The 27213-nt window shown below is 44.2% G+C and overlaps 1 protein-coding gene across 1 annotated transcript in view; it reads left to right on the plus strand.

The window, feature by feature from the left end:
- The window catches only part of WDFY4 (WDFY family member 4), a 161136-nt gene that overhangs the window by 56041 nt on the left and 77882 nt on the right, over positions 1-27213 (plus strand). The window contains exons 29-39 of the mRNA XM_066621374.1: positions 1991-2090; positions 4930-5135; positions 5246-5415; positions 6518-6643; positions 10081-10281; positions 11261-11381; positions 12270-12427; positions 13634-13863; positions 16153-16247; positions 18236-18427; positions 19257-19393. Coding sequence (XP_066477471.1) covers positions 1991-2090; positions 4930-5135; positions 5246-5415; positions 6518-6643; positions 10081-10281; positions 11261-11381; positions 12270-12427; positions 13634-13863; positions 16153-16247; positions 18236-18427; positions 19257-19393 — 1736 coding nt within the window. The remainder of the gene's footprint in view (positions 1-1990; positions 2091-4929; positions 5136-5245; positions 5416-6517; positions 6644-10080; positions 10282-11260; positions 11382-12269; positions 12428-13633; positions 13864-16152; positions 16248-18235; positions 18428-19256; positions 19394-27213) is intronic.

Here is a 27213-nt window from a genome sequence, read left to right on the forward strand (position 1 = left end):
AAATGCTCCTTGCTTTGCCATGTAATGCTGGCAGTTTCATTGCCTGCCAGTACTGAGCAGAATTTTTTTTTGCCCTGATCCAACTCTAGTTATGCTGGACTAGTGGAACCGGAACTGAATGTAATCGTGTCCAAGCATGCATCCCATAGGAAATCATGCTATGTGGATTGGTGGCCTCTGCATTTAGACGCAAATCCCCATCCCCAATCTATCTGACTTCACTGGTTGGCAGTAGCTCACCACAAACTTGGGCAGATCTGCTCTTGAGATTCATTAAGTAGAGCTGTTGTTAGTTGAACTCAGACATTCTGCATTCAAAATATATGTTCTTCTGCTGAGCTATAGTGGCTCCTCCCATGCTATCTTGCCCCAGGTAATGTGCTTGTATGTATGTGTGATGCTGCAAGTACAGTTTGTCTGAGAAATAAAGAGTACACCTGTATACCTATAGCATCTAATAATGCACAGTATTAAATATACTCCCAGTGTAAAGTGTGGCATAGACCGTTTAGTTCATTTTTCCTCATTACATGGGAAATTTCCACACCAGTGGAATAAAGGATGGATGTGACTAGTATAGAAATGGACCATGCCAGGTCAAAGAACCATGTGACACACCACACTAAGTGTTTTGGGCAAAGCCTGAAAACTATTTCAAGTAGCCCCTACAGGATTATAAGGAGATGGATACTCAGGGCCACACATGTTATGTTCAGCACATCACATACATCACACATATAAACCTGTTTGACGTTTTCATGTTTTTCTTTTTTTTTGAGAGGCGAGGGCACATGTAATAGCAGCTACAGAATGTGGATGACGAGGATCAGGACTGCAGCAAATCCCTGCTCTCTGCCAAGGGCCCTTACAGGATTGTGCCATCCCATAAGTGGCTTCTTATTCTCCCATGGGATCTCCCCTTAGCACCAGTGGAAGCTTATAACAGCATTTGTATACCACTCATATTGTGGTGTGTATATTGTATATACTCATTTGTACATACTCATATTGTGAGAGTCTTACAGACTCAAGGCGGTCCACATAGGCAGGCTATACTCATTTTTACAAGTGAATTTTTACAATAATTGTTCTAAGAGCAACTCTTAGAACTCCTGTGGATGTAGAACCCTTCGCTTCCAGATGGAATCCTTTGCAGCATGGACATCATATCTAGCATCTGGGTATGCCTCCCGAGCTTTCAGCAGCAGCAGCTTTAGGTTGGCCAAGCTGGTAATCATTCTTTCTTGAAAGATGACTTCCATGCATTCCTGCAGCATCACTTGCAGGCCTGTCACCAACTCACAGTGAGGTCACAACAGTGACTCCTCTCACAACAGCTTTGTCCTCTCGCAACAGCTTTGTGAGCTTTCAATCTCCTGTCCAGAATTCAACCAGGATCGCTCCTGCTTAGCATTCTCTGGGCAGCCTTCAGCTCAACCACCTGACCACACTTCCTGTCCTGCAGATTACATCTCCTGTGCATGTTATAATCCACACTCCCCTGAGGAGGGAGTGAGGAATCTGAATCAAGGCCATGTTGGAGGGAAAGAATTAAGGCCCCCTCTCTCATAGTCCCACTTTCTGATCTTTCTTAGCAACAACGGTTTCTCTTTGGAAAAAACAAACAAACTATATGTTCAATGTAATGTGTAATTCACAGTGTCCCTTTAAGAAATCAGAAGATTCTCATGTTTGAAGTGTTTCTAGATCACAGCCCTTTTGACCTGGTTCCTAGATGTCTGCTTTTGGTTGGCAACCTTCAGTCTCGAAAGACTATGGTATAAGCCTACAGCACCCAGTATTCCCAGGCAGTCTCCCATCCAAGCACTAACCAGGTCTGACCCTGCTTAGCTTCTGAGATCAGACGAGATCAGGCATGTGCAGGGCAAAAGATGTCTGCTTTTGCTTCAGTGTTATCATCAAATGATAGTAAACAGGGTTGCTTATCAGTACAAAATGTCATTCTTGTCTGTTTTCTACTTATTTTTAGTTTTGCGCCAAATGCCTGGAAAAATGATCTGGCTCCGAAACCAGTTATTGAGGGTGCTGTTAGGTGTAATATATTCAAACAAACTTCATCTGTCCTCTGAGTAAGTAGAACCAAGGGCTGGTTCAAGAGAATCTGTTGAGAGAATTCCTAGATTTTTCCTTCATTTAGGAACAAATCTTGATTCTAGCTCACGTAACCATAGCAAGCTTCTTCAAGCAAACTTGCTGCATGTCTATGCTGTGACACACTGCATCACACTACACCGGGGTGCCCAAACCCCAGCCCTGGGGCCACTTGTGGCCCTCGAGGACTCCCAATGCAACCCTCAGGGAGACCCCAGCCTCCAATGAGCCTCTGGCCCTCCAGAAACTTGCTGGAGCCCTCAGTGGCCCGACGCAACTGCTCTCAGCGTGAGGGTGACTGTTTGACCTCTTGTGATAGCTGTGGGATGAGGGCTTCCTCCACTGCTTGCTGTATCAAGTCTGTGATGCAGTAGTGGCAGCAAAGAAAAGGCCAGCCTTGCTTTGTGCAAGGCCTTTTATAGGCCTTGAGCTATTGCTAGACCTTCATTCATTCATATAAGTTCCACCTCTAGTATATTAATTTATGTAAACTTATGTAAATTTATTCAAATTTTAAATGTAAATTAATTCTTTTTTCCCCCCGGCACCCGACATAGTGTCAGAGAGATGATGTAGCCCTCCTGCTGAAAACTTTGGACACCCCTGCACTACACAGTGATAGTTGAAACTTAAATACATAACCATAGCTTCAATACAATGTTTCATATTAAAAGAAAGTTCTACTGAAATGTCTTAGGTCAGTGGTTCTCAAACTTTGAGGGAGCTTTACTCCCTCAGTAAGTCCTTGCAGGGGAGGGGCTTGGGCAGTGACAAGGTCCCCAGGTTCATGTTGCTAAGGGGGGCCGAGGGGGGTGCTTTCACTTATATTCAAGTAGATAGGGCTTCAGCAGACTGCAGGAAGTGCAGGGAGCTCTGTCCGGCCCTCCACAGCACTCCCCAAGGCTTGGAATCTTCAGTAAAAACAGGTGCAAAGCACTTCCGTTTTGCAGTATGTGTTTTGTGCTTGCTTTCACTGAACATTCCAAGCCTCAGGGAGTGCTGCAGAGGGCTGTGCAGAGCTCCCCACACCTCCTGCAGCCTGCTGCAGCCCCACCTACTTGAATGTAAATGAAAGCTCCCACCTTTGCACCCATGGGGACACGATCTTGGGATTGCTTCTCTGCTTCTCCCCTTTGCCCGCCCCTTAAAGGGATGGGGGAACTTTTACACAAACTTGTGGGTCGCAACCCACCAGTTTGAGAACCACTGTCATCTTCACATAAGCACTGCTTTAAATGTGCTTAGGCTTTCATATTTTTATGCCACCTGTCCTCCAAAGAGCTCAGGGTGGTGTATGTAGTTGGTCCCCTCCTTTTGTCCTCACAACAATCCTGTGAGGGAGATGAGGCTGAGAGATAGTGACTGGCCCAAGGTCACCCAGGAAGCTTCTTGGCTGAGGGGGGATTTGAACCACGATCTTCCCCAAACCACTCCCAACTCCCATGTCCAACTCTCAAACCACTTGAATGAAATGCTAATGAAGAAGATATTTGACTGGATGGGCTGCTTTGCCAAAGGTCTCTTTTGTTTTAATCTCTACTCACACCACACAACTTCCAAACCGTAACAGCAATGGAAAACAGCCACATTCAGCCCTCAACATCTAATCACAGGCATTCAGAGATGAAGGACTGCCCTTCAGCTGCAATGGTGCCACTTGTTGTTTATATCTTAGTTTCAAATGAGCTACCCAACTTGCTTCTGCACTAGAGTCCTTCAGTGCTGCTGAGGCATTGCTTTTCTGCAATTAGCCAGAAGTCAAATTAAAGTGGAGTTTCCACACAGCATTTAATTCAACGCTAAATCATCTAGCAATGCCCTTCCCATGGCCAAGCTCCTTAATATTTACTCTCAAGTAAGTCCAATTCATCAAAAGTTGTCTGCAACGTTAATTCAATGTTTCCTTCTTGCAGTTTCTGCTACTGTACTTTTATTAGTTCTCACTGAGCATGGCTGGGGGATTAGTGATTAATAGCTTGTTAATTGCTTCTTGAATAGCCTCCTTTAATTGACCTAATTTCAGTTTCTCTTCTAGCAAGGAGAGGAACTTTAATTACTGGCTTCTTCACATTGTGTTTTTCATTTTTATTACAAAATAAAGATGTTTTAAAAAGAAAAATGAACGGAAACCAATAATTAAAACTCTGTCCTTTGGAACAGAAATGGACATGGGGACATGGAGATATTCAAGGAGTAATTAACAGATTGCATATACAGAATCTTTCAGCAACATGATGAAATAACATGGACAAGTCTGGGGAAATAGGAAACTTTTAATTAAAGGTATTGGAGCCCTCAAAAGCTTCAGTAGCTCTTTGCCACTCCACACTAGGCAGGCTGGTGCTACAATTGCATTTTAAATTTTTTTTAAATTGTGAGTAAACGTGGGATCTCTTAGAGGCAAACTACACATCACACTTTAAGCGTATCGCATTTCTATACAAAATAGAAGCCTGGCACCTGAACTAAACTGGGATCACTTTATTGTGTTTACACTTTGTCACCACAATGATCTGGGTTGCTTACCCTCAGCTCTCCTGGCTATTTGCTCTGGAAGGAAAGGTCCCAGGCAAAAGCTGAGAGGAAAGGGGGTTGTCTGGTTTGGGACCATGGGAGGAGGGGGGTTAAAGGCTCCTTCTGCACCGTGCTGAGTCATAGTCTGGATTGGGTCTCCTGTAGCTGCAGTATAGTACAGAAAAATTAAGCATACCAACTCTAATGACTGGCTTAATAAAACATGTAGTTAGCCACTGCTGTAATTAAATGTTACAGCGAGAATGTTTTTCATGTCTTTTAACCTGAGTGTTTCCCATACAGGATGCAAGAAGTAGTGTTCCAGTCCCTGGGGCCTGATTGGTTCCTGATGTTCACACAAGGCCATGTGCATCCAAGCACAGTTCTGTTGGTGATCAAATTGCTGCTTCACTTCCTTCATAATCGCATACTCTTGCGCAAGTTCAAGGAGGGAATGATGGCTGGTCTCTGGCTTGAAAACAGCTCAGTGGGGCTGAATCTTTTGATGGGTATGTCTTTAACGTGTCTCGATTCCCAGCAGACTGATCCAGATTTTTTTCCAGCCAGTTTTAAGAGGCTCATGGGAGAATGTGTTGTTCTTGCTTGCTTTTTGGTTTAGACAACTTAAAGAGCCATGCGCAAAGATTTAAATACAGCTCCTACCTGCTGTCTGGATTTGAGGAGCTGAAGACATTCCTGCACAATCATACCCATATCTCCGAGATATACTTTCTTCTGTCAGGGCTATTTCTGGCCACCCCAGTGTCTGAGCCACCAGCTGAAGCCAAGGTAAGTTCTTTAAAAATTACAATGAAATGGTGGAACCTCTCCAGTCTCATCCCTACAGAGAGGCTTAGGGCACAATCTAACCTGCACTGGTACAGCCAGACTGCAGATATTGTCGGGGGGAGGACTGGATGATCTTGTGTGTGCCTTCCAATTCTGGGATTTAGGCTGCAATCTTAACCAACTTTCCAGTGCTGACATAAGGCAATGAAACTCCGAGGTAAGGGAACAAACCTTGCATTACCTCGAGGAGGCCTCTGTGACTGTCTCCCAACTGCAGGATGCAGCACATGCCCCACTGGCACAGCTATGGGAAGTTGGTTAGGTTTGCTCCCTTAGTGGATCTCACTTCTCCAGAAGAGATGAGGATCTCAGGTTATACTGCCTTTTATCTCCTAGGATGAGCATTGCCTTTTGGAGCAGTTAACTTAGAGTCCAATCCTGAGTTCAGCACACTGGCTCACCTCCTGTGCACACTGTCGCAAATGTGCCATAAGGCATGTTTGCAAGCCATAGTGCCAGTGCTCTGCTGGTGATAACCCAGCACTGGTTGGTGCTGGGCTACTGCCAGGCAAGCACCAGAGCTCCCCCACTTGGTGGTCGTGTGGACCACTGAGCAGTGGTGAGGTAGGTGGAGGCATGGGGGAGGCGGGGAGGCAGTGTTCCAGGGCGAAGGGAGGGTGGGGAGGAGGCATTCGGGGGGGGAGGGAGTGGGACAAGAAGGAGGTGAGGACCCACCAGATCCAGGGCTTCTGTGTCAGGCTGGCCGCCTGACACAGAGACTCTTAATTCTAAGCCAACCTTTGGGTTAATGTAGAATTGAGTAGCCCCATTGCGGGGCTACTCACTTTACCCAGAGGAAGGGGACGAATGTCCCCTTCTCCCGAGGAGCCACTGGCGGCTGCCTGGAGCGTGCTGGATGCAGCGGCAACCATTTTTGGTGCCACTGTAACCCCGTATCCTGGGCAGCTGAGCATTGGGCTGTTAGTTAGGAATGCTTCTTTCAACAAATTTAGCATCTAAGAATAAAGCACTTGGTGGAGTGATGCTTGTGGATAAGGTAGGAAGTCCTCCTTCTGTAGATTAATACTGTGCTCTCTTTCAGGCAGATCTGGACTCAATGCTGCAGTGGTTGTTGCAGATGCACCATAAAGATGCTGTAGCCATAGTTGGATTGTGCCCTGAGGCAGCCGTTCTTCTACTTGAGATGGTGAAGTCCATGGTGAAGTGGGTAAGTGCCATCCTGGGAGTGTTCAGGGCTAGATATTTAAATGGATTCAATGTGGAATGTCATGCAGAGTGTAGTTAAACCAACTGCGTTTAAATATCTGTATTCAATCACAAATTATGGCCAAATAACCAGAAAAGGAAAACACATCTGCCTTATGTAACAAATAGTGGATTCTCTTAACTCAAAACTGACCAATTAGACTGATTGTTCTGAGAGCCAATGAGCTGTTGTTATGACACAGCAGGGAACCAATAAGGCCTTAATATGAGTCCGCTCTCATTTCCATTTTATCAGAGCTAATATTAGAACTCTTATTCAGTTGTGTGAGTGCCATCACATTGGTTACTGGTTTTTTTGTTGGTTACTGATTTGATGAACTGTATTGTTATATGTTTAAATAAATAAAGTTATTGGGGGCTACACCATTCTTGTGATGCTACTGCTTTTAAGCTGTGTGTATGATATTGTAATCTGTATGATCTGGTACGAGAGTAGGTCCACCATGGGGATGACACAATGATCTCTTGCACTGGGTGATGCAAACCCTAGCGAAGCCTCTGTTTGTTAGTGATAGCACATCAAAAGTTGCACTGGTATCCCAGTTGATCGTAGCACAACATAATATTAGCTACTGAAACTGCTATAAATCAGCACAAGCTACTAAAAATACAACTTCCATGAGTTAGTTATGAAAAGCGACTCTATTAAAGCATGAATCTGCATGTAAGTACCCAAACACATTCTTGCTATTTTGCTAACTGCCACCTATATTGGTATCCAGACTCCTTTAGGTACAGAAGTTTCCTGGGAGATCACCTACCCAGGACACATCATGCAGTTCTTCTGTCAGATATATCACAGATATCCTCACGATCCCCTTTGGTGCAACTCGGATTTTCTCCAAGCCTTAGCCCTGGTCATCTTTCCCTCTGTGATACCACAGGTATGAACACCAATCCATTGCTCCACTGATTATACTGGATCCAAATTCTGTCTCTCAGCAAGACATTGCTATGAACAATTCCTGGGAAAGGGCTGTAGGGCAGAGCTCCTCAGCATCTCTTTGTCCCTGTTTACTGATCAAGACAAGCAAGAGATGGAGAACAGATAATGCTAATTTTTTAATTAGACCAATGTAAGGCCTATTTCATGATCCTCTCTGTGTTTCATAGCTGCCATTTTCTATCAGTCCATTCTTGTAAGCAGAAAGGGTCATTTGTATGCTGACCTTATACACGACAGATTGACTTTTAATAAGCTGCCATGACAGTAACTTGGCAAGCACTCATATAGTAGCCTGCCCCAAGTAACCTATACTGACTGCTGCATGCATCATCTGCACATGACTATCTTAGTTTGTGATGTTGAAGCTGCTATGGACTGATAGAAAACTGTGGTAGCCTTGTGCTGAAAAGCTAATGAGAACCTTGCTAGCTGTGAGACCTGCTCTGATCTCATGAACTCCCTACATTTCAGGCTTTTTACAGGTATATGTATAGGGTTTTTTTTTTGTCTGATTCAGAACATTATTGCTCTCCAAAATACCTATAAAATATTGCTCAGGCAGTTGATATCGAATGTGGCAACTTGATTACTAATGAGGAAGGGTCATGGTTGAGATCCCTGAGTTCCTGTAGTCTTCTGGGTACAAGGTGCTGTCTTGACCTCAAATGCACTAACATGGCATTGACCATATATGCACAGTAGACAGCACTTCCTCCCAGATACGCTTCATGATCTCTAAGATGTACCAGGAAAACCCTTTTGATGATTCAGTCAGTGCTTCTCATTCATATAGCAAGGACACACAGAAAGCTATTTTCAGGTTCCCAATCCATAAACTGGAATTTTTCTATCTTAGAGACCCACAAAAAGTTATGCCTGAGGCAGTTAGTCCCATCTCCTGGGTAATAGAACCATTCAGAATCCTTCTGCTTGTTTATTTAAGTAGTGTATGTGAAGATCCTAATGGAAAGTAGAGATAGCTTAGAATTCAGCTACATGTTGAAAAAATAATCAAAAGGTAGATTGCTTCATCTTGGGGAATAAATGACCCTATGGAAATAAAAAAACCTCTTGCTCTTTGTGTCTGTGAGAAGCTTGGATATGGAACAGAGTACAGTGGAAGGTGGAGAGGGCAGGGTGAAGGATAGGACCGCTGTTCTTCTCATTTACTGGGGAAGGCAGACCACCAAGGGAGTCACCCCTCAGCCTCCTTCTGATACATTTAAGAGTTACAACTCAAGCTTTGTGCGTAGGGTTGAGCTGGGTGGAGGAGAGGCAATGGCTCCTGTTCCTCTCTCATGCACAGCACCTGCAGGTGGGTAAGTAGGGGGTGGAGAAGCAAAGGCTGTGTTTTTATGATTTCAGAATTTTAAAATCCTGTAAAAGGCAGGTTCGGCTTAACATTCCATCTCAGAAACATGACAGGGCGCACCATACTAACCCGCACTGGAACAGGGAGTTTGGCTGGCCTGCCCCATATCCAAAGTGAGGTTGGGACCAAATGCAGTTCAGCCTGGGGCAAGGGGAAACCCTTCCGCTGGGTAATGCCGCAGCAACCCCAATGGGGCTACTCAGATCTGTGCCACCTCAAGAGGTGGCGCAGATCTGAGCAACCTGAAGCTGCTCTGGACTCACTGGGACTGGGGTTAGGATCCAGTACAAGTGCCAGATCCTGGCCACACCCCCCCCCCGCTCACCCATGGCCTGCCCACTGGCCCGACCATCCTCCCCTGCCCTGAAATGCCTCTTTCCCGCCCTTCGTCCACCCTCCCCAAGCACCCGTGTCAGCCTGACTCAGCTGGCACAGTCCCCACAGTCTCCCTGCTCCCTCGATGGCACAAAAGTGCTTTACAGCAGTTTTGCAATGCCACTGGGTCAGTGCAAGGGACTTGCGCCAGTCCATGCCCTTATTTGGATTGCATCCTTAAATGTGTTTTGGGGGTATTAACACAGGTATATTTCCAAAAAAAATTAAATTTTTTGAAATGATGCAGGCATGGTTTGGGGAAGGAGGAAGGCATGTGTGTCATTGGTCTTAACCAATACATTCCACAGTGACCCCTGATGTGACATTCTGCAATACAGTTCAAGTATTGATGTCCTAGTAGAATTGTGGGGGTTGGGAGGGTGGTCATAATTTCCTACTTGTCTTGGGAAAATACAAAGTTCTTATATACAAAGGGCTAGCTGGGAAAAGAACAGTTGAATTTCCATGCTAAGGATGAGCTTAATTGGAGTATGTCATCTGTATCTTATATACAATACTCACTGCTTTAATACACATTAGCTCTTGTCCAAGAAAATCCTTATCTGCTCTAGCAGCTCAGGTAACAGCCCTCTCAATATATTCTGCACTGATCTTCTCTGTGAACAGCAAAGAGTGAGTGTAGTTATACATGACAGTCTCGCTTCTAACCCTTCTCTTTCTGCAGGACAGCTGTGAGAGTAGTTCAGCTCCTAACAGCCTGGCGGCTGATTCTTGCAGTGAGAGGGATTGTGATGGCCTTCCTGCTTCTGTGCCCTTGCACCATGCCAGGAAGCAAGTATGGGACTTCATACGCCTCCTCCTGATGGAAACCTTGCTTGTTGTCTCAGCACAGAAACTGTGGCACCCCCTGGAACTGCTTCTCGAGGTCTTGTTTATTTGGCAACAAAAGAATCTGCTCATTAGTGCTGTGTTCTTTATAGCACAGCCTGGGATTAAAGAGAAGGGAGTTATGGGGAGAGGGGCACTTAAAGTAGAAGCCCAAGGGCTAGTGGGCACCTGCAGCCAGTATGGTCTGAGTGTTCCTGTCTGATGGTCAAAAGGGACTAATCCCTTTTAGCGGTAGTGTCTGAAAGCAGCTTAACACCAGGAGTCTAAGATGCAATGGGGGAGAGAAGGATGCTTAAAATGATCTGTCTGCTGCTTTTCCCCATGCAACAGCCCTTCTGTCTACACTCATTTTTTCAACCACTTGGACTTTTAGACCCAACTGAAATTGAAAGCCTGCAAAATAAGGCAGAGATTCACAAGCAAAAATTTATTGTGTTCTATTTGGTACCCAGTTCCTTGGTTACACTGTGATACAAGATGTTTTGGTTGCATCTCAATTGGTTGTGCCTCAAACAGTTATGCTCTCCGGTGGGTTTCTGTGGATCCACCAGGGTACAGGTGGGTTTCTGTGGATCCCCACCAGTGGGCCTGCAACACGTGTCCATGGAGGCCACTTTTGCAACTCTGTAAAGCAGCCTCTGCTGGCGCAAACCTTGTTATGCCAGTGGGGGAGGGGATAGGACTGGACCATTAGTATGGCCATTGCAGTGAACTCTTTTGGAAGTCAGAGTTGCTGTAGAACTTGTATAAGTACAGACTGTGGAATTGGAGCATTCACTTATTTGCCTTGTGATGCCACAGGCAAGAAGTGTTTTAGAATGTAATACTGTATTCCCCTGATAACCATTTCCTGAGATTAGAATGAGGATACTGTACTTACACTCAGAGTGCACTGGCTTATTTAGTTTTTCAGACAACACTGAAACAAAAGCTTGCTTAAGAATAGGATTCCTCTTTAGGATTTGTTCACTTGGGTTTCCTGCATACCTGACTTTTTCTATATTATCACTATGCAGGCTTCTGCAGAGAACTCAACCACTGAGCAGAAGAGGTGCTTTCAGACAGAAATATTGCTTTCTGTTATGGATATCTTCCTCATAATTGGCCAACATGATGGGGAGACTTCCAGCTTAAGAGGTGAGTAGCAGAAGTAGAAAGACCACCTTGCAGTCTGAATCCACCCTGGCCTCCAGATGGAAGGTTATTTACCTTTGGCTATTTACCTTTGGCCAACCTCAGATGAACCACCTAGCCTTCTAGAACTCTTGGATGCAGGACAGGTGAATTTGGGTCTTATTGACAGGTGAATTTGGGTCTTATATCTTATTGATGTATAGTTATTTATCACCATGTTTCTAATTTGGAGCATAGCAGGAGCATAAGTTGGAGCATAGTAGGAGCTTGATTTCTGCTGCTCAAAAAGGTGAAATACTGCCTAATTTTGTTTCTATAGCTTAACACATAGTACAGTACTTATGTGTTACCTGTTAAGAGATGCTAAACACCCTTGCTTAATAAATTAAAAATATATGAGCAGACACACTCTCTCTCTCTCACTCTCTCTCTCTCTCTCTCTCTCTCTCTCTCTCTCTCTCACAGAGATAAATTAAAAATTTAAAAAGGTAGACAATGTAAGTTTCGAATGAGGTTTGGGTGACATACCCTCATTTTAGTGCCTCTGTATGTTTATGGATTATTTTCTCACCTTTTGGCATAGGTGACCAATTATGAATACTTGTAGAACCCTCTGCAAAATGTTCTTTGTATGTGTTATACTATATTAAAATGGTTTGCAGTGGTTCCCAAACCGTGAGCCATGGCTCCCTGGGGAGCTATGGAAACCAGCCAGGGCAGGGAGCCATGGAATCCTCGTGAATTTTTGAAATGTTGGTGCCAGCCCAGTCCTGGAATTCTGGATCTATTCGCAAGAGACACCTGTTCCTTTCTGGGAGGCCCCACACCTCTCGTCCTCTTTTTTCCCCTATACCATATTACAGAAATGCAATCCTCTTTTCTGCCTTGCAGGGAATAATGATGTCAGAAGTACTTCAGAGCCCTCCCTGACTTTGGTTCTTATGAACATTTCCTATTTTACCCAGAAGCTGGTAGAGAAGCTTTATGCAGGAATGTTCCTTGTAGACCCTAGAAAAATAATCCTGTTCTTTGTAGAGCAGCTGATACGGGTAAGGGCTTCTTTGATTTTTGTAAAATGTGATTCTCTCATATCTTTATTCTGTACCAGCTCTAACTAGGGATGCCATAGTAATCTACAGGTTTGATTTCAACTGAGATATTGTAGTTTTCTAGTGCAGACAATTGTTCTGAGACTCCTTGTATCCAAGTTCCTTTCCATCAGGGGAAACAATTATCAAGAGATGAATGCACACTTTTTTTGTATAAGCATGTTGGAAGGGAGAAATGGTGACTGAATGTGAAAACTCTTGCACAAGATAGTTGGGGGTTTAAGACACATCCAAATATGCATCCAACTGAAAGTGACAGAATATAGTCAGCACCTGCATTCAGATGCACACCCTTTTAAGAGCATCCGAGTTAGTCGAACAGCATGCACTTCTGGGTTCACATCACACCAGATGTTTGAATACACACTAGTTTAATCCTAGGATTCTGAAAGAAGGATACGTGAGTCACTCCGCAGAATTTCTGCAGATATCTGTGACTATAGGACAGAAAAGTGGAGAAAATCATGGGTAGGAATTGACAGGTTTTACACACCCCTAGTTATAGCATGATCGATGTGCCTGTCTAATGAGCAGACTCCTCAGGGAGGGCTTCCTGGTTGCAAAAGATGGACAGGTACATATCTCACATATCTTTGCTGTGAGATCTCAACAAATTTCTGCTCCCCCCCCCTTCAGTTTTTAAATAATTTTTGGGTGTGTGACATTCTCTGATGTATCTTTTTTATTTCATTAAAAAATCAACACATCACTGAGGGCCCAATCCTATCTAACCTTCCAGCATGAATGCAGCTGTGGCAAGGGGACATGTGCTGCTGTGGGGAGGCAGTAATGAAGGCCTCCTCAAGGTAGCACAGTATTTGTTCCCTTACCTTGTGGTTGCACTGTGGTTGCATTGGAGCCGAAAGTTTGGATCAAATTGGGCCTTAAGTAATGTGACAGGTAATTCTGCTACAGGTAAATAAATAATATACTGTGATTTTGGACAGCTGGGAGGATCATCCGAATTTTGATCCTGGAAATGCATTCTTAGTTACAAGTGCAAAGCAGATTATCTCCTGCTTCATGCAGAAATGTGCATATTATGTAATGAAGCGAGAACTTTGGATGTCAGTGGTAGTCCAGAGCAAAAGTTGGTTCTGTGTCCAGATCCAAGGAATTCTGATTCTCCTTTTCTTGTTCTAACAGATGATGGGGAAGGTTTCTCGCCAGAAGGAACCAGTTATTAGTATCCTATACAGTGGCTTAAATCGAAGCATCCTCTACTTCCTGTCCAGTCCCATTTCTGATCAGCAAACACTTCTCAGCATCCTCCATATTCTTCAACAGCAGTGGGATATCATCTTTGCCACACACAACTCCAGCTCAGCTTTCATCACCTGTCTTTTGTACTGCCTAACCCAGCTGATGCCCATGAGGTAGCCATACTACTTTTTTTGATATTCTTTTATATAGTGTTGTTTGTTTGTTTAAAAAACTATGTTGCCTCATTCTCAGAGAGACTCAGCAATTAAGTAAAGGCCCAATCCTAACCAGTGCATGCCTGCTCACTGCCAGTGTGCACTGTCGCAAACGTTCTGTAAGGCACGTTTGTGGGCCCTAGCGCTGGTGGAGCTCTGGTGCTAGCCCAGCGCTGGGCCAGTGCTGGCAAAGCACCAAAGCTCTGCTGCTTGGTGGTGACGCGGACTGTCAGGCAGCAGAGAGGTAGGTGGGGCATGGGGGAAAGTGGGGAGGAGGTGTTTCTGGGTGGGGAGAGGCGGAGGGAGGGCAGGTAGGAGGCATGCCAGAGGAGGGAGTGAGATGGGAGGGAGGCAGGGCTGGTGGAGCAAAGCCTGTGTAATACTAAAAAATCTCAATTGAAAGCCACTTCGGTTTTTGATCAAAAACAGGAAGTGGCTTTCAATCGAGTTTCTAAAAATTGTTTTGGAGGCATCTTCAGGGCTTCCTACACCCCCCCCCAAAGGCTGACACCTCTTTGGCCAGTTGAAAACCCCCCTCCCCCCTGGCAGCAGCACAATTCTGGTGATTGCATTGCTGCCATAGCCCCTCCCCGCACACACTTACTATGCTCCCAACTCCCTTGTAGCCTGCTCTGAACGCTATAACCAGCGCCTTGAATCACACTTGGAAAGAAACCAATAATCAATCAGTACAACCAGAACAGCAGCGGTGTAAAATGGGTCTAATATCGTGCCAGTGTGGACCTCCCCTTGAGGCTCCCTGGGGCAAAGCTCCATGAAGCTGTCCCCCCACCACATGAAACCAATCTCCCCCACTCACCTGGATCGACACGGAGCCTCATGTGACTCGAGAACCAATGGGAGAAGCAGCCTGAGGCTTCCCCACGGTCTTGAACTGTGCTTCTGGAAAACTGGTGGCACCGTTTCCAACTGTGTCGGGAGCCTCATTAAGGCCAAGTTTGGCGCCTGTGGCATTTGCCCTGTTCAGCTAATGGGAGGTCCACTGCTGTATCGTGTCCATTAACAGTCATGCATCTGCATTTTGTACAGTTTGCAGTTTTGTTAATCCAACTGGAGTATATGCAAGATAGAAATTCCACTGCATCTTACACGAGAAAACTGTCACTAACCAGAGCTGCTAGTCAAATTAAAATGTTATGTGCATTTTAAAAGATTTGAACCTCGTTCTAGTTAGATCCTCATTCACATCACTAACTGTCCACTCATGGGAGTGCTTCTGATGGGGAGAAACCCATTAGTGGCAGGAAACCCACATGTGCAGAGTAATCTGACAGGGGATGGATGGGGAAGATGCAGAGGGCAGCTGATCAAGCCCCCTGTGTAAAAAAGATAGATTTGTGGTCAAGTTTTTGCAGGCTATGTGAAAGTCAAGCATAACAGAAACCTGACTGCAAACACCTTGATCAAAATTTCCTGTGTGTGCGTACCACTCCTTTAAAGTGAAATTATCTTGAAAAACCCATCCTTAACATGGTGATGGCCAACTGGTAGCCTGTCCTTCACTGTAGGGAGCCACTACAGTATAAGAGAATCATGAAAAGGTAGTTAAATAAATACCAAAAACAACTTTTTAAAATTTAGTTTGCTACTCCAAGACTAAAGTCTCTCTGTTCTTCTCTCTATTTATTTAATGGGTCTGTTCCACCTACATATACTATGTAAGATTGTCCAGGTCTGATAACTTAGGAACCATTCTCTTACTCTTGGTAAATCTGTGATTTAGTTTCACTGCTGCCAACATCATACTAAATAGCAAAACAACTAGCCAATGAGAGATTTCTCCCCTTTTTGTGGGTTCACAAAAATCTGGTGAGTCAATGAGTCACTGAAATTTCACAGTTAGTGTCAGTTGTGGGTTGCCAGTGGTACCTTCCATACCTCAGAAGCACTTGGTTCTTGAATCCTTGGATCCTTGATAAGAATGTGATGGACAATCAACAGAAATTTGGGCACTTTTGTTGGGTTATCTCTTTAAAAGCCTCTGCACATATGTAGCTGCCTGTAGGTGGAGCATGAACCACCTAGCCCATTATGTTATCTCCCACCAGAGGTTTTCCCCAATCTTCCTATCAGATCCTTTTATTGCCAATGCCAGGGACTGAGACCTTCTCAGAGACTGCTGAGACTGCAGAGATGATACCACTGTTCTTTATGGCTCAGTTGGCTTCTGGCCTAAAAACAAGTTGTCTGTAGTTCATTCAGGCATTTGGTTTCTGTTTGCCACAGCTCTGAGCATGAAGCAATGTTGAAACCATCACCTGATGACCTGGCAGTGAACACAGAGGAAGAAATTATTGATGATAGCTCTGCTCCAAAGAATGGTAATATATACTCTGTAACATCTGGCTCTTCCAGGGCAGCAGTGTGGCACCTGACCTGGTAAAATAGATGTCTGGGAGGAGAAAGCTGAGCTTTGAGCACCTCCCGTTGGTGTTGTTGAATGGGAGCTGCACAGACAAAGGCCCTTGTGATTTGTACCCCTTGTGACTGTGCCTTGTGAATGTGATTCCTTCCAACATTTCTCTGCTCTGTTATTTGAAGAGGGAAAAAAGTCAGAGAATGATGAATTATATTGAAAAATGAACACTGTTCAAACCAACGAAAGGGACTTTGTAACCCAGTTTTGGTGGCAATCTTTGGGTATGAATGCCTACCATTCACCCATCCATCGACACACACCACCTTTGGGAGGAAAGTACTCTGTGTGTGATTGCTTTAGTGGGATATTGTGTTTCATCCAGTGCAACTGGAGTCTTATTCGTGCGGGCAGAGGAATTGGCAAGGCTGCTGAAGTGTGCTCGGCCTGAGTTATGAATAGGCATGCAAAAATATATTTAAACGATACTAAGGCTGCAATCCTAACCAACTTTCCAGCACTAAGGGCAATGCAACTCTGAGGTAAGGGAACAAACATTGCCTTACTGTGAGGAGGGCTCCATGACTGCCCCCCAACTGCAGGATGCAGCACAGGCCCCACTGGCACAGCTGTGTCAGTGCTGGAAAGTTGGTTAGGATTGCGGCCTGATTTTAATAAAGCAGAAACAAAATCCATCAATTTGTTTTAAAAACTATTTTCCTGGATGTGAGGTAAGCAAACAATCTTGCAATTCACGCTTAAGATAAAGGGTAGATAAACACCTGGATAGTTAAAAATATTTAAGTCTTGTGGTCTTTTTCAGTGGCTTAGGGCGCAATCCTAAGTGTGCCTTGGGCTGGCGCAAGTCTCTTATGCTGGCCCAGGAGGGTCACAAACGTGCCGTAAAGCACGTTTGCTCCTCCACTAGAGTTGGATGGGCTGGTGCAGAGATGCGTGCCGGCTGACTCTGACTCTGACAGAGTGCTGACTCTGAAGGGGAGGGTTGTGTTGGCTGAGATCGGCCATCGCAAGGCTTTGGAGTGGGTGGGGATGAGGCAGGGAGGAGACGGGAGGGAGGCATTCTGGGGTAGGGGGAGGGTGGTCCCAGGGGCATGTGGACGGGGAGCAGGAGATGGGGTTGGGACCCAGCAGATATGCCAGATTCAGCCCCCCGTTCCCCAGTAGTGCGGAGCGGCTACAGGCCGCTCCGCTCTCCTTGGACTTATGCCACGTCTGGAAATGGCGCACGTCTGAGGAGACCCATTGGGGCTGCAGTGGTTTACCCGGGGGTAGGGGAAGAGTTTTCCCTTACCTCTGGCTGAGCCGCTTTGGACCCCTATCTTGCACTGGATACAACACAGGCCTCCCGGCCTGTCTGTTCCAGTGCAAGACAGGATTGCACTGACAGATACAGAGCATAATAATCAAGCTGATCCAGAGCTCAGTGAGGGGGTTCAGAGTTGCAGTCATCAGAAACTGTGAATCAGGTGGATACTTCAGGAACTTGCACTTTAATAAATGCAGATTTTGACCCACGTGTGTATAGATTTAAAAGAACCCCATGAGTAGAAGATCCACTGTGCAACTTTTCACATTAGCTTTGTATACACAAAACATTTTGAACTGTTGAGTGTGGATTGTTTGATTACATGCAATATTTTGAGAGGACGCTTGATAACTTGAGGACTGTGTTTATTAAAAGTTAGTATTGTTTAATGTAAATAATTTGTATATGTGTTAGTAACATCAAAGCATTCTCAACATTTTTTACTCTGACCTTCATTTTTTGGAACGTCATGTGTGTTTAGGGATTACTTTTTTAAAATGTGGACATGTGTCATGTCTGGTTATTAACCAAGGCCTTCTTTAGCAGCATTTTAGAAATGTTGCACAAACTTCTTCCTGATGTTATTCTCTTACACCAAATTCTTGCTCCGTTCTCTTTGTGTCTAGTTCAGCAAGAGACCTGGAAGGCAACTGCAGCTATATGGAACCAGCTTCTCTCTCAGAGGAGAAAGGACTTGGAGGATGTGTACAAAATGCCACTCTTTGCAGAGAGCGGAGATGGGGATGAGAACATGAAGATGGCCAACATCTCTCCACTGTGGGAAGAGACCATGGCAAAGACTTGGCAGCAATTCCTAGGTCTCTGTTCTTGGACAGTGCTTGGCATTTAACAGAAGCAACTTCATGGAATAGCTTTCTGAAGATAGACCTGTGTTGTGTCTAGTTCCTATAATGCAGCCAACAAAGGCTGCAGCAATGTCAGAGGCAGAGAATGGATATTGCCATCTTTCACTCCTTGTTAGCCTCTTTGCCATATTGTGCTGGTTGCTATCAGTAGGCAGAATGTTAAATTGGATGGATTGTAGATATGATACCTCTTGGTAGTCAGGCTAGTGCTAGAATTAGCTCAGCAGGTGAGACATCATCTCCAGCAACAGACCTTTCCTGGTTCTCCTCTAGTCATGACTTTCCAACGGCAAGTCACATAGAAAGCATATGCCTAGATAAGGGTACACTGGGGTAAAAGACAGAACCTTATGGACATAAAACCCTGTCTTATGGGCTCCCTGTCAATCTGGGCTCCGAGTTCAGAGGGGAAGAGGGCAGTTGGATGGGAGCCAGCGTGGCTTTAATTTCACAATGAAGAATGAAGATGAAGAATGGTGTCAACTCTTCACTTGATCACCATCTTCTTTGCCTAAACACATCATGAAGTTAGTCTTCAGCTTCCTATGTTGCTCTTGTCTAAAGTATCTATGCTTAAAGATTGCTCCCATGATATAGGGGCAATCATGGGATTGCTTCAGTGAGTGGTTACAAAAGTAGAATTCAAATTTGAAGTTACGCAGAGTCATTTTCCTTCTGGAGTTATTGCCAAAAGAAACTTGCTCCATGTGACTTCTGGCATTTTCAGCCTTGATCTGCCTTGATTTAACCAGCTTTTTTTTCTTTTTCCTTTTATCTTTAGGATCAGAAAAGAAAGCTCCTCAAAATAAGGTTCCAACCCAGGCATTAAGCAAGATGAGTTCTTGGAGTGGAAGCTTATCTTCAGCAATAAAACTAACACCAAGCAGAAATGTCAAGCGAATAGGATGCAAAACTAAGGTAACTCGAATCTTTAGATGGCCTAAACAAGCCTCATGACAAAGTATCTGCTAAGTACAGTTTAATTCATAAGGCCCAGGCAAGTGTCTGCCACTTGCTGATTAAAGTCAGAGAGCATGGAATTCTGTGCTAAAGCATCTTGAATTCTATAGCCCCTCCCACACCCCAGAGAACCTGATCAGATTGTGTTAAATCTATGCAACTACCTCCATTTATTTTCACATTTTTATACCACCCTTCCTCCAGAGAGCACAGTGTGGTATATATGGGTCCTTCCCTGTCCAACACTCCTGTGAGGTAGGTGACGCGGAAAGAGAGTGACTGGCCCAAGGTCACCCAGGAAGCTTCATGTCTGAACAGGGATTTGAACCTGGAGCTTCCAAATCTAAGTTCAGCTCCCAAACCACTACACCATCTTGGCTCATTTACTGGTTTTGAGCGTTTTGTTGTTTTACCACAGTGAGTAAGTGAGGGAGGGAGGGAGGGAGGGAGGGGGGAGGTATAGTAGGCTGGTGGGAGGGATAAGGAGTAAAAATGCAAGGGGGGAGGAATCAGTAGTTACAAGGGAGACTACTTGTGACCAGGAGGTGTGCTGAATTTTTTTAACGCTTTCCTCTAACATTGCCTAGTTCTCCTTCATTTGCTTTCTTTTTAGAAGACCCCAAATATATTCCTTATTATAATAATTGGGGACATCTTTTTATTCCCTGGCAGTGCCAAGCATGGCATGGCAAATCACTGGCGAACAGGCTTAGGGCTTGTCCTTTAGCTCTTTTTGTTGGAGACAGTCTGAACAACTCCCTTCCAGGTGTGTTGGGAGTCCAAGATACCATTCAGTGCTGGCACCAACTATTTGCCTTGGGGTCTGTTTAATTATTTTTTAAAATTAATTTTGATTATTACAGCCGATTACGCCTCAGTGAGCAAAGTAATTGATATTTGTTAATGCATCCCAAGGAACATTTTGTACAACATGCTTTTTGCTGTTGAAGGTTAAAGACTGTTATTGGTTTTTCCCTAAATATGCCCACATCATTAGTTCTTGCAGCAGAAAAGGTTGCCATCTGGAAAAGGCAGCATAGAGACATTATTCAGGCACAAGTGCATGAAATTGGTGTTTCTGCATCTTCTGTCTCTCTCCCCTGAAAGGGAGAGGCTCATAATTAAAGGAGGAGCTGTGTTCTGAGAAACATTACTCATTTTGTGTTATTTCTTATCATATCAGTGGCTGACAGCTCCAAGTTGGATAAATTGTTCTCTGCAGTGTGACACGCAGCCAGGATTCCAAAAGCATTTCTCCAGCTCTAGGACCAGGCAGCAACATCTATGCTTTTTAGGCAGGCCTCTACAGTGGACATAGTCACACACAAGAGCTGTCACCGGGAGCGACTTTGTTCCTCCTGAAAGATGGTTTGGGTTCCTCTTCAAAGGTCTTACCTGTTTTCCCATAGCTCTGATGCAGAGAGGGATTGGCTCATGGGGGAGGGGGGATGGCAATTTGACTAACAGCTCAATCCTAAATACAGGTTGAGATTCATTATTCCTGTGGGTTCCAAGCACTCTGGATGGCAAAAAATGCACTATGGCAAATCAATTTAAAAAACAAAGTTTCTTTGCTCCCCATTAAGAATCAATCAGTCGTCCTCCAAGCACTTCACTCCGCCCCTCCTTTCACCAATGCAAAGCTATCACCTTTCTTTCATGTGCTCAGGGGGAAGGGTCTGCTGGAGAGAGAAGGATTGATGGATTGTCAGCCAGCTGCCCTCTCTCCCTCTCATTAAGGAGACTATTGTTAAAGGACTGTTCAGTTTTTTAAACTGATTTTAGAGGGATGCGTTTTTCCCCTTCTCCAGGGATCAGCACATTCCTTCACATTTGCAGGGGCCATTGTTGAGTCAAATCCGTGTATAAAAAATCCATGTATAAATAGGCTGGACCTGTAACTTCCAGCACTGATGTAACTGTACCAATGGGGCATGCACTGCATCCTGTGGTGGTGGTGGTGGGAGTTACAGAGGCCACCTCAACCTCGGGGCTGTGTTGAGGCTGAGTTGGTGCTGGAAAGCTGGTTAGGTTTGGGTTGTGAATCAACTAAAATCAGGTACTCTGGCAGTGGCAGGCAATAAACAAAACAATGCTTTTGGTGAACAAAAAACAAACAGGACCAATGTGAATTTGTGATCACATTTTCATTATTCAGTGTTTTTTTTTGAGACGTACAAAACATCTTCTCTTAGTTGAACCAGTGGATGTCTGTACTTTTTGAAAACTGTATTTTCAGCCCCAAACAAGTTGCTTTTGGATTAGTTGGTTAGTGTTCTTTTTTGCACTGCAGATCTCACAAAACTCTCAAATTCATCATCAGTGTGGTATTTTATATTCTCACAGGAATGGCAGTTGTGCTGTATTGGAAGGTGTGCAGTAGTGTTTTGTTCCACATTTGTGCCATTGGAGCTAGGGATGCCAGTGACATTCATCAATCTGCAGTTTATATATGTGTTTTGGGAGCTTGCACTGCTCATTTTAAAAGAAAAATTGAGTATTATGAGCCCTGGATTCCTGGGAGCTGGGGGATGACTTGATTCCCAAAGCAGGTTGATGAACTGAAAGCTGACCCAGAGTTCCAGACAGTCCCATAGCAGGATGAGGTCTTGGAATGAATGCAACACAAGGTGGCAGTGAGTGAGGGGGATGTGGTAGACTCCAGGCAGGCAGCAAACTCCCAAGAGTGGAGAATCAAAGAAGGACTTGATGGCAGTTGATTCTGTACCTCCAGCTACTAACTCCTTTAATCGTGGTTTCCTCGTATCCTTTTATGCCAGGAGATGTATAGTTCTACACACTTAGGAACACATCCTGGTGACCTGCATAACGTATGAAGTGGCCCTTGTGATTAGTGAGGGTGGTGGGTTAGGGAAATGTTAATTAGTAACAAATAGCCGGGAAACAGCCAGCAGCCTTCAGTTAATACCACATGGGCTTGAACTAAGAATGGAGAACACAGCAGACACTGCAGCTTGGCAAAACTGTAAGCTTTGTAGAAATGGATTCCTGAAGGCGCTTCTCTGTTGGAATACAATGTAAGCCAAGGCTTCAGGCAGACTTCAGGTTTGCCGGATCTACTTTGTTTTTTACTAGAACACCACCAAATGGAGCCAAGGGAAAAATAGTGACTCAGGGCCCAATCCTATCCAATTTTCATGTGCTGCGTGCAGTGGTGGGGAGGCAGTCACAGAAGCCTCCTCAAGATAAGGGAACATTTGTTCCCTTACTTCAGGGCTGAATTGCAGCTGCACCAGTGCTGGAAAGTTGGATAGGATTGGGCCCTCAGAGTGGTAGGTGTACATTTAGAATTAAGGAACAGGGGTGTCCATAGACCCTTGCTTGGCTCAGGAATTTGCTTTCAGGATCATAATCAAGCTCCCAATACTTTCACACAAAAAAAATCTGTTTCTGTCCCGTCCCCCCCCCCCCAATCTTTCTTTGTTTCAAAGAAAGTCCAACTTAAGGAGGAAAATGTGTTTTTGTTGTTGGGTGTCAGAAACACTTACTGATCCGCCAGCAATTGTCCAGAGATCTCCCACTAGTTTCTTATAGGCCTGTCTTCTGCCAACTTTCTTGTAGCACAAAAGATCTAGATACAGAAGCTGGGAAAAGGGCAGAGCACTGAAGAGGCAGCCAGGAATGTATGTAGTAATGATGACAGGTTGAGTGTGTGAATAGTAGGTGAGGGCCCAATCCTATCCAAATTTTCAGTGCCAATGCAGCTGCATTGCTTCTCCAAGATAAGGGAACAAACATTCCCTTACCTTGAAGAGGCCTCTGTGATTGCCCCCCTCCCCACCACAGAATTCAGTGTATGCCCCATTGGTATGGCTGCATCAGTGCTGGGAAGTTGGATAGGCTTGGGTCTTCAGTGAGTAATTTTTTGCATACAAACTTCTCTATGAGTTCTGTGAACATGTGGAGTGGGGAATGGGGCAGTGTCCACTCACTCAACCCTCAATGTTAGTGTGCCCCTTTAGCTATGCTTCTCAATGTTCACCCATTCAGATGAATGCATGAAAACGAGTGTTGGGTCAAGTAGCCAGAGGGGTGCACCATCATCATGGGTGGAGTCAGCTGATGTGGTCCCACTCCCTGGTCCACACATTTGCTGAATATGTAGAGAACTTGTATGAAAGGAGCTAATGTGGAAGATAGATGGGGTATATAAGCAGTGCATGTGGTAAGTGTACATATATCTGAGTGAGATGTGTGTGTACTTAGATAATATTGGATAGAGGCTGTTTGCAATATGCTTTACAAACTTTACAATGAGCTTTACAAACAAATGACTATCTGTGAATTTGGGTGGGTCTCCATTAGTAGACTCATTTTTAGAAGGCATTTCATGGCCCCATCTAATCCTCTTCTGTCATAAGGCAGGATGCCTGTTCCCAAATAATCACTTCTCCCTCTTCAAAAATTTCAAAAAACAAGACTTGTCTTGTCTAATCTGAGAGTTAGGGTTGCTGTCCCAATATCTAAGGCCACCTCCTCATTTTCCTTAGTCTCAACAGAATTGTTTTTCAAATTGCAAAGGTTGATCATTGTTTCTGATTGTTACTTCTAAGGCCTGTCCAGATGTGCAGCCTGTCATGACACAGAGCTGTCATACAGGAGGACCCTGCTGTGAAGGCAAGTCAGGATTAGGTTTGGGGCAGTATCCAGGGCCATCTACAAACAATTTGTGGTATGGAACCAGCCAGAATAATGGGATACAAGGCAGAGGGGAAAGGAGAGTGCTTCACCATCACTCCTCTGTCCTGCAATTAGTTGTTGAGCAGTTACTTGTGGATGGGTCTAGATCTCAGGACTTAGCCCTGTCCTCCCATGCCCTGTTGTTCATCATCTGTAATAGGTGCCTGGTAGGGACTCTTTGTACACCTTGTGTATGAAGACTTGTTGCCTCCCTTGTTTCTTGGCCTTGGTGTTACATGATCAAGAGACAGAAGCCTAGAGCTGACTTTTCTGTAGATGAATACTGTGTGTGCTATGTATTCACAGCTATGTGTTCTGAATACTTTTTTCATCTTTAAAATGTGATATCAAGTCAGGTTAGAAGGGGCAAGAGAGTTACGCCACTATGGTATTTACACAGTGTAGTACTAAGAAGTGCTCTTTCCGCTCAAGTAGAAATTTTACCACAAGGCCCTTTTCGTGTAAAGTTTTAGTAGCCCCTCAAATTACTACTTCATCTTACCATTGTGTTTGGTTTTTTTAATTCTATCCTTTCAAAGAAACCGAGCCAAACAAGCAAACATATAATTGTATTTCTGTGCATCATTTGTGTAACATCTTTATCTTCATAATAGAAGGATAATTAACATCACTAATTATCTAATTAAGTTCATTAAGCATCCACCAACAGTGCACTATGAAGCTGACATTATGTTCTACTGTCAACAAATGCTTTGATTTCTTAGGAAGTAATTAAAATGTAAATTAGCATGCCATTAAATACACAAGGGAAGTTTTGAATCAGATTTTCATTTCAAAACTGCTCATGGCAACCCCTTTTTTTATCTTCAGTGAAACCAGACAATTTGCTATTAATGATGTATATTAAACTCTTTCCCCCATTGCAGTGCCACGTTCTTGTTTGATAGCTGGTTTGCAGGTAAAATAATGTAATTGTGGCAAAAGGCAAGAAGTAGCTATAAAACCACTGAAATTGCATCTGACAGTAACTCTGGGAAGGTTTCTGAATACTGGAAGTTGTTCCTTGCTTGTATTTCTCAAGTATTTGTGAATTTTCTTTTAATTCTTCATACATTCTTCATACACAGAGAGCAACAGCATGCATCTTGGTTCGATGAAATACTACCTAGATGTTTGGTAATATGACTGTTGGCTTTGAGATTTTTGCCTTTGGTGGTCCCCTGAATCCTAATGCAGTTGTCTGTGCAGCTGCCAAGGAAGGAGAAGACCTTCTCTACCTGTGATGCGCTTCTGGCTGCCTTTGACCTTGAGTTCTGAAGTTTAATAAGATTTCAGTTTGGTCAGCATCAATACTTGCAATTTGCACAGTTGAGTAAATGCTAGGGTCCCGTGACTGTTGAGGAACCCTCCCCACATCAGTCAGTTCTCACTACTATCATTCTAGCCAGTGTGTGCACATGGGTTATGGTCTCCCATACGTCCTAGCTAGCAGAATGGATAATTTGTGCAAACCACAGTTACAGATGTAATTAATTGCAAAATGAGAAGTACTGGCCTGAAGTACCACTTTTTGTCCTGGAAGCCCCTTTCCTTCATCTCGAATGTTTTGAGGTTACTTGTGGTTATGTAGTTATGTAGTCAAGAACACTTGTTTTCTTTTCAAATGTCTAGGGGATGGGACGGGACTAGAAGATGCAAAGGACCACCAAAAATTTGGAGACACCTCTGGGTGTTGGTTTCAATGCTGTATATGGTGTCTTAATGCTTATGGTGGTGCTGTATATGGTGATTTAAGACCGGATTATACATAACACTGCAGCTGCATGGAACATTAGGTGAAGTTGTGGATGTCCTGAACAGTCAGTGATGGGCTCAATGGGGGCCCGCAATTCAGAAAAAGCAAGGATGGTTTGGTTGATGGCTCCCACCACTAAAGCTCGTTATAAATGGTATAGGGTCATGGTATCCAAAGAACTGACTTCTTTCATAATGAAGTTACCTTCTCTGGGGGCCCCAGCCTTCCAAGATGTGGCAGAAGGCCACTGGAAAGGACGGTTTTCTCTCTGGTGGCACCTGGAATTTTCTCCTTAGGCAAAAGAATTAGGAATTCCTTAGGGAAAGTTGCTTGGTTGTCCTTTTTTTCTTTTTCTTTTAAAGCTGTTAGATGCCTGTGTACCTGAGTGCTTAACAACAAAAATTTGCTTGGTACTGATCTGAAATTTCCCCTGCTTCGCTACTCTTGTTTTCACAAGTAGGTAAAATAGCAGGGGTGCTTCATAAATATTAGGGGTGGACTCATGAAAGTTTTGTCAATTTCAGAAGTGGTGTTGGTGAAGCCTTACTGGGGGTGGCAGCGGTAGTCTTAACAGGAAAAGCCACTATTTCTGAGGATAACAGCAACCGCTGGAAGGACCGCCACTCTTCCTAGGTTCAGGTTCCTATTGGACATCATTTTCTTTCCTGGATAATGCAACACTGTGACAAAACATATAGATCTCCCCCCCCCCCCCCAATGAACACACTCAAATTTTGCAGAAAAATGGGCCAATGCACTGGGACCAGTGAGTTTAGCCCTGGATTACATTTTCTTACCATCTACTTTTTAGCATATGGTACACCTCTCTCTTTCATTATTTTGTCTAATTTATTGCTGGCATTTTTAAGTTTTGAGTTTTGAGTTCCCTTGAGGGCTTTATAGTGGAAAGTCATAGTAAAAATCTTTTAAATAAGGAAGGTCACTTAAAGTTCCAAGTGTAAATATCTGCTTGTTAAATAAACGGATTCCATGGATCTCATTTATAATGGCTGCAATTTATCAGGATGTTCCCTTGCTACAAACCTGGTTGAAATGAAGGGAATTGTGCTAGAGCAGATCGCAGCACTTTCTCTGCCATACGTATTCCTCAGTGGCTCTTATTAATGTCCAGTTCAGGCAATGATCTGATCGTTCTCTTTTTATCTCAATGCTGTGATATTCAGTGCTTTTCCACAAGGTCACAGCAACGTTGTCTGTGGTTTCTCCTTTTGGCAGCTGCTCCCAGAAGTGTATCTTTTTCAAGTATAGGGTGTGTGTATGTGGTGGAGGGAAATGACTATAGTACTTTCATTCTGTGTGC

This window comes from Tiliqua scincoides, chromosome 3, assembly GCF_035046505.1.
Source record: "Tiliqua scincoides isolate rTilSci1 chromosome 3, rTilSci1.hap2, whole genome shotgun sequence".
NCBI lineage: Eukaryota > Metazoa > Chordata > Lepidosauria > Squamata > Scincidae > Tiliqua > Tiliqua scincoides.